Below are 8,504 nucleotides of genomic sequence, written 5' to 3'. Positions count from 1 at the left end.
GCTCATACCATAAAATGAGATGAAAGAATGGGTGGACGGCATGGATGAAACACATACATCATGGTGGGGCGACAGAGCATCTATCATTAGCCATTGGCTAGTGGCATGGTCGGTAGACGGTAGCCGATCCGATTCCTACAAGCTACGTGACCATCAATCCACATCCAAGCCCACTATAACGATCGTGTGATATCATCATGGCCGTTCATGTGAGGACGGGCAAAACGAGGAGATCTAAACCTCAAGCTGATCATAACACAATACAGTTGAAACCACCTGCCTTTCTGTCTTTTCTTTTCTTGCCCCTGCACGTGCGATGCAGGCCCAGGGAGCAGATTAGGTGCTCCCTGGACTCACCCAACACGGTGCAGCCCTGACCGTAGGGCCCTTCTTAATATATTTATTGTATATCCATTCCATCCATCTATTTTTTTAGATCATTTTAGTAAATGAGAACGGAAATAAAGAAGATCCAAATCTCAGTTGGACCACACCACATGAAAGAGTGGTGATTGATCGTTAAAATCTTCTCGTGGACCACAAAAGTTTTGGATTAAGATGATTTTTTCCCTTTCCTAGTCCTAGAATGAGCTGGCAAAACGGATGGACGGTGTGGATATACAATAAATAAATCAAGGTGAGCCCAACGGTCAGGGACTCACCGTGTTGGGTAAGGCCGGGACTCACCTAATCCACTCCCCACAGGACAAGCCTACATAGGGGGAGAGGGTCCCGGTAACTGGGACAAAACTACACCGTGCGTTAGAAAAGACTCCAAATTTAGTAGAATTCCTCTAAATTTAGCAGATCAAACCAACACCACAACCTTGTCCCTTATAAATATTTATAAATAAAAGGCAGACCCAAGACCCTTCGTTGAGAGAGAGGGAGAGAGAATGGCAGCTCGAATCGCTGTTTTCGCCGTCGGATTCACGTCGTTTCTCGTTGCATTCGCCCATGCACACCGTGAGATTATTTGGGTTTCTTCTTCTTCTTCTTCTTTTCTTTTGAGAGAGAGAGAGAGAGAGAGAGAGAGAGAGAGAGAGAGAGAGAGTATGTGAGGATGGAAACAAGGCGTGTGCGAGATCGTAGCCGTTCATTAAGTGATGCCATGTATCATAAGAAATTCTGATCCGATTGTTGGGTAGGCGACACGTATACAAAGTATTTGGATTTTTGGTAAATGTATCTTAACCGTTCATTTTTCTTGTCTACGCGTGACTCAGCTGATGATGATATCATTTTTAAGACATGGCATGTACTCTTTGGGATCACCTGATGAACGGCTCTGATATATGCGTGATCTCTCTCTCTCTCTCTCTCTCTCTCCCCGCTCTGTTTTTGTGTGCCATCCATAATCGTATGCATGTGTCACAATTTAGCACGTGTGAAGATCTGATCTTTCCATTAGATGAGCTACACTGTTTAGATCTTCTCACATAAAAATCAGACTATTTCACTCCTCAGTTGGCCCACATCACATCAAAACAAATGAACAGCTGAAAAAAAAACTTTTTTGATCATCAATGTAGGCTAATTTTTGTGGGCCTCTAGAAGACTTTCACAATATCATTTCTGGGAGAAGATTTAAGCATTATTTGCAACCTTATAGAGAGGTCAGATCTCTCACACGTGTTTCACATTTGCACATGTGCCTGCATGTAGAATTAGCAAACCTCTCTTTAAAAAAAACCACTATTATTTCTCGTTGCTTTATATATTTAACATGAGAAGAAGATGTAAATTCTCTTTTATTATCTAGTTTTAATTTAATTTTGCAGAGTATAATGTAAAATTTGGGTACACGGGATCGATCGGGCCCACCCAATGGGGAAATCTGAGCCCTGATTATCAAGTGTGTTCTAACGGAAAGCTTCAATCTCCAATCGACATTGTAAAGAAGGACGTGGTTTCAGATAACCAATTGGGACCGTTGGTCAAAGATTATGGTCCTGCCAATGCCACATTAGTCGATAATGGCTTCAATATTGCGGTTTGTTCTTCAGCTTTCCACGCTCTACAAATTTTATATATATATATATATATATATGCGTACTTGTGCACTCATGTCATGTGGGTATGATCCGAACAGTCATGTGACGCGGAATCTCATGAAACAAAGATACAAATTTTCATCCTAATTTAAAATTTTAGTGTACCATAGAAAAAAGAAATGCAAATTAAGAGAAAATTATTTTCATTTTTCATGATGTACAAAAGTTTTGTATAAAAATTGAGTACGAGTGTGTGTGTGTGTGTTTATATATATATATATATATATATATATATATATATATATATATATATCTTTTTATTGGTGGTGATCAAGAAGTGTGGCCCACCTAGCTGATCAGTGTAACTGGGGCATCGGTGTATCATCGCTTTTTACTAATATAGGTTTCATTAATACCACATGGACATATGGACAAACGTGCTAATGTGGCACACGTGCGGAAGATTGAAGCCATCCATTAGGTGGGCCCCACGGTGCATAGGTCAAAGTATTGGTCTAGTCCACTCATCAAGTTGGCCACAATGCATGGTCAAAATAAACTTGCGGACGCAACTGTAGTTGTCCACCCGTTTGTTCTGTACATTGTGGGCCATCTGATGGCTGGACCAGCCTGATTCTTTGACCATTCGTGAATCTGAGCCATGGGCCCCACCCAATGGACGGATTATAACTCCCACACGTGTGCCATGCTAGCGGCATTGATTGGGAGGCTGCACTACGTGTGGGAATTAGCAAACTCTATAAAAACATAAATACATCCATGTGCACGTGGTATACACATGCATCATGATCCAACGGATCTCCTGCATCGCAGTATGAAGTGGAGCCCTCGTATTGTACACGTGGCCGCGCCTCACCCGTTCATTTTGGTAAATATGTGCAGATCCAGTTGGAAAGTGATGCTGGAGGCATCACCATACAGGGAAAGTCTTACAGACTAAAACAACTGCATTGGCATTCTCCCTCCGAACACACCATAGATGGCGTCAGGTAATCCTTCATTCCTCACACGTCAGCATGGCCCACCTGTTCGATGTCCCGAGCCTTTTATCAGGTCCGCCCCACATGTTTCGAGACATCCAGAGATGATCGAATAATCTGAGCCATCCATTCTATTTGCATTATCATGGATGGGCCAAGATCTAAAAATCACGATGAAAGGATAATCTTGACCTTCAATATCTGAAGTTGAATGTGGACCATCAGATTGTAGCTAGATAAACGTGAACGGTATTTGTCGCCACGCCACGACATCTAATCGTAGTGGGTCTTCAGATGCGACAGCCGTCTGGAATTGAGATCGTGCGGTTTGCAATAATATACACCGAAATTTCGGTGTAAAGCGGATGATTCCGGCAGTTAAAAAACAAAAAACAACAGACTGCTTTGTAATAATGCGTGGATTGCGTCAACGGACTCGGTCCTGGCAGGGGCTCTGTGGGGCCCACCGTGATGTATGTGTTTTATGCATGCCGTCCTTCCATTTTAACAAATGATTTTATGGAATGAGGCCAAAAAGGAGGCAGATCCGAGGCTCAAGTGGGCCACACCAAAGGACGCGGTGGTGATGATGACACCACCATTGAAACCTTCCAAGGGTCCACTGAGATATTTAGCTGGCATCTAAGAAGTTTTCAACGGTTGGAATTCAATCCCCACTGTTTCCAAAGGTGTGGTCCACTTAATATTTGGATCTTCCTCAGTTTTTGGATCATGCTTTAAAATGATCTTTTAAAATGGATGAACGGCATGGATGAAGCATATACATCATAATTAGTCCCCACAGAGCTCCTGCCAGGATCGAGTCCGTACTGGCAGGTGGAATAAAATGAAACTCTCATGGGCTCAGCTAACATGACTATTCCCACGTGCCAATGTCGTTCACACGTGTCAGAACCAAGATGCTCTCAGTAGATGGGGACCCACCATGTAGGTTCCCTTGCTGAAAATCATACAGGTGGCAGTATTCAAGTGGGCCACAAGGGTACAACAGAAATGGGAAAAAACTGACCAATGGTCCAAATTCAATATACATGCGTGGTCACCAGATCCTTTGGAATGGAGCTATTGTGGGCATACATGGTATTGGTTTGACATCCAACCCGGGCAACAGGTTCACCCCACCATTGTGACCATCCTGTGTAAAAAACAGCCCAACCCAATCATCAGGTGGGCCACAAAAAAAATCAATGAACACCCTTTCACAAATGTCCTAATTTCATGGGAGGCCCACTTGATCCTGAGGTTTGCACTGGGTGATCTTCGTACTTGGTGAACTGTTGGACGGTTTGGATGCCAAACACATGAGATGGGGCCCGCAATTGCTCAGTCCATGTGATCATTCCCATTTTTCATTACAAATGCAACACGCGCAGAATCTTCACGTCCAAAACATTTTCACAGCATTTGTAATGCAAACGAGTTGGTGAGCTAGAGCGGGTCACGGGACGAGTCGGCTAGGTAAACATCACTTGTCCAACTCGTTCAAATTCGACTTGATTCGAACCGAGTGGGTGAGACGATCCAAACCGAGTTGACTTCGTTGAATTGGAACTCAAACCGAGTTGAGTTCGAGTCACCCAATAACTCTACTCAACTCAACCCGAAATCCAACTCAGTATTGACTTGACTCTATTCAAAACTTGATTCACACCTATATATTTAAAAAAAAAAGAAAAAAAAAGCCGCCCTCAAATATGACGTTTCAAATCTGAGATGCCGTGTAGCTGCTAATGGAGAGGTTGCAATTATGGCAAGTGAATCTAGGTTTTGAGTTGTGAATTCAGCCTGTGAATACACATTGCACCTATCCCGACTCGATGCCAACTCGACTCGACTCGGTACTTGTGACTGGGTCGGGCTCAGTCAGGATTAGTCTAGGCCAGACTCGGACTCAGATCGGGTGCTGGACTCGGTACCGAGTCGGGTCGAGTTCAAATTAGACCTATTTCAAAACTGAAATGAGTCGGGTCAGCTTAACTTGGTTCGACTTGGCTGGATGCCCAGCTTTAGAGTGATCTAAATCATGATGTGTTTATGACAACCAATTTGACTACCATGCACCCTACCATGTCTAGCCATGGTCCCAATCCATGACTCAGGTGGACCACGCTACTTGAGAGAGAGCACCCTCCCTCTTTTCCCTCCCAATGCTTCCTTCTTGTGTGGCCCACCTGAGTCATGGACGCATGCACACACGCCAAATTACCTAGCATAGATGTAAAGTTCAATTTTTTTTTTTTTAAAAAAAACCTATATGATTAGAAGTATTAATCCGAGATGGACACACAATGAAAGCACTTTCCTTTCTTGAGCAATATTGAATTAGTATTAATTGCAGATATCCAGTGGAGCTTCATCTCGTTCATAAGAGTGATGATGGTAACCTCGCTGTCACAGCGATGCTTTACAAATTCGGCGATCGGGATTCATTTCTAACACAGGTACATAGAATATTTCATATATGATATATTCCAGTACATGAAGGCTAAAAGCAAGTGTTATGAAATAAAAAGATGATATTTTTCCTTGCATATATTACAATCTCTCCTAACCTATATAATGAAAATAACCCATGATTCCAATTTTCCTAATAACGAGTCCATGTGGCCCATTGTCATCCATTCTTTAGCCACATTTTCCTAATAAGTGCTCGTGTATCAACTATAATGCTTCCGAGTATCAAATTTAAACGCAATTGTGGAATTGAAAAGGATTGTGCTGTAGTATGAAGATCTAAAAAGTTATAATTCGAATTATACCTGATTGGAAAGTCATTGTAGAAGATGATTGTTGGAATCGTCCACACCTTACACCTTTAGAGAAACAACTAGATGGAAGATAAGAGCTTCCAAACGTATGTAGGTTTGGGACCCAGTCATGTTTTAGTAGTTACAAGATGGAAGAGTTTAAAATCCACTGAAACTCGTTCCGTTCAAAGGCTTCACATGTTTCAAGGTTTTCAAATCCATTAAAATAGTTGTGAGTGTATCACGGTCCAAGTGTATCACCCCAACTCAAATGGGACTCATTGGTATGCCCAAGCATAATATCCAACCCTTGGGTAAATTTAGACCGATGATCATTTAGGCTATGGAATTCTTACACAAATAAATTTCATTTTTTGAATAATCTATCTAAGTTTACTAATATATGGAGGAAAATAGAAAGAGGAAAAAACTGTCACGTTAGCAACTCATCACAAGGAGTGTATCTTTATGCAAATAACAGATGGATGTAAAAACTGCTTTTCTAAAAATATATAAATAACTTTGGTGTAATACAGCTTAAAGATCACATAGATCAATTGGCAAAAGAAGCATGCGGAGGTGATGAAGACGCACTAGTTCCCCTCGGGATTTTGGAAGCTAAGGAGATGGAAAAGACTACCCAAAAGTATTATAGGTATATCGGGTCGCTTACAATTCCGCCTTGCACCGAGAACGTCATATGGAGCATCCCCGCCAAGGTATTTCGTTGCTTCATCCATGCATACATGCATACATACATGTGTACAAAACATACCTAAGGCGCTACACAGGCTTAAGCATGTGCATGAGCACAAGCTTATGATCCCATACATGTCGGGCAGTGATCGGACCGATCGACTTGTTTGGTCTCGAGTCGACTCCGTGGCCTGAGTCGGGTGAATGCGGCTGACTCGGCCGAGTTAGGGTGACTCATGATGTTGAACCAGATTGAATCTGACCGAGTCCGAGTTGACTCAGTCAAGCTGCTTGGGACTCGGTAGGAATTCTAAAAGCATGGTCATCATCACCAAAGATCTCCCTAATTGAAATATTGTAGCAATTCTAACGGTTCAAATTCAAAGAAAAAGGGCCAAAAAATTGAAGGGCTAAGATTCATCCAATCTGGATCAGGAATAACCTTCGTGATGCATATCAGGTCCATTGGTTCTGACCAGTGCTCTAAAATCAGTGCTCAATAGGCAACCATCTATGATTGGGCTTTGGTTGCATGACCTGAGTCCATGCCCAGGCCCAAGCCCAGGCCTACTTATGCTTGTCATTGGGCTTGAAATATGGACCCACTTTCTGAGACCAGGTGGCCCACAAACAAATAGGCAGGCTAACATAGGCCCATTCCTGCCAAACCCATTGATGGCTGTACTTAGTGCTGTTATAAGTGGGCCCATCACCGTGTCGATATTTGTATGGCTGGATAATCAAATTCATACCCGTCGATCATGAAGTGGGCCCCACATCATTGAGATCCATGATTGTGATCACAATACTTTATCATTATGTACGGTGGTGATTCAGGTGGGCCAATTTCCTTCCCTCTCCCTTTCTCTCTTTAAGTGTTTTCATCTATTGATTGTAGGTGAGGGAATTAACTATGGAGCAAGTGGCTGCACTGAAAGCACCGTTGGATGCGTCGTGCAAGAACAATGCAAGGCCCACACAGCCACTCAACGGCCGACAGGTGCAGCTACACCATGAGTAGTGGGCCCACTAATCTTATCCACATATATGGCCCATCATCCACCATCTTCATCATCATCACTATCGTCATCGTCATCGTCATCATCATTGTCATCGTGGTCGTCATTTGTGTCCGTTCCTTGTTAATGAACCGTGCAAGTGTGTGTGTGTGTGTGTATCGTAACGTATGCATGTAACAGATTGAAAACAGAAATGATTCTATACAATGTTGTATGTTAACATAAAACTGCTAAGGTGTCACACGTACGTAATATCCGAGCCATGCAAAAGGTGGGCCGTGTTATAAAGATTGTTCAGGATGAAAATCAGGACAATCCATTTACCGGGTGGGCTACACCGTTGAAATCAATGTACACCTGGTGGTGTGACTCAAACTACTGTGTGGTCCAACCTATGAGTGGATTGTTCCAATTTTCGCTTGAGGTGACCTTCATGATATGTTGTCCCCCATTTCACGGCTCAGATGTTCCTGCTGAAATGAAACAGAAGCAGAAAATAGAAGTGAAATGCAGACATTTTGGGCCCCACAAGCGAGAAACCTTGTGGTTGAACCAATTTCCTTCGTAATTCAAGAAATGCATTTCATGAATTAGGCTTGTATATGGGCCGTATCGGGCCAGCAGAGTCTAGCCTGAATGGTTGGGATTGGGCCTTCATTCAGGCCCACCATCGACTGTTGGAACTGAATATTGAGATTGTGGCTAGGCCTGATAAATAAATGGGCCCGGATCGGACTTCCTCAGCTTGGCCCATGATCAATCGCGGTGTCATGATATGGGCCCCTGGGGGCCCACAAAATCGGATCTAGTCCTTCTTGGGGCCAATATGGGAACCACTATAGGTGGCCCATCAATGGAAAATTCTAACCCTTCAGGATCTTTGAATCATGAGAATTGTGGTGCATGAGCTATCTAGGGTAAGGCGCATCGAATCAATGGCTCTGATCAGTGAACCATAGGCCCCACTTACATACAAACTCAGGAGAATCGTGTCTCACAGAAAGCACCATCAATTGTGAAAGAGCT

At 43.0% G+C, this 8,504-nt stretch overlaps 1 protein-coding gene across 1 annotated transcript; it reads left to right on the top strand.

The window, feature by feature from the left end:
- The first annotated feature begins 807 nt into the window (after positions 1 to 807).
- LOC131235286 (alpha carbonic anhydrase 1, chloroplastic) lies at positions 808 to 7,705 on the top strand. The gene is made up of 6 exons (XM_058232425.1): positions 808 to 966; positions 1,782 to 1,993; positions 2,898 to 3,004; positions 5,355 to 5,457; positions 6,300 to 6,482; positions 7,358 to 7,705. The coding sequence occupies exons 1-6, from the start codon at positions 897 to 899 to the stop codon at positions 7,478 to 7,480; spliced, it is 798 nt and encodes a 265-aa protein (XP_058088408.1). The 5' UTR covers positions 808 to 896; the 3' UTR covers positions 7,481 to 7,705.
- Positions 7,706 to 8,504: the final 799 nt, after the last annotated feature.

This window comes from Magnolia sinica, chromosome 19 (genome assembly GCF_029962835.1).
Source record: "Magnolia sinica isolate HGM2019 chromosome 19, MsV1, whole genome shotgun sequence".
NCBI lineage: Eukaryota > Viridiplantae > Streptophyta > Magnoliopsida > Magnoliales > Magnoliaceae > Magnolia > Magnolia sinica.
This window is presented reverse-complemented; position numbering and strand designations above follow the sequence as displayed.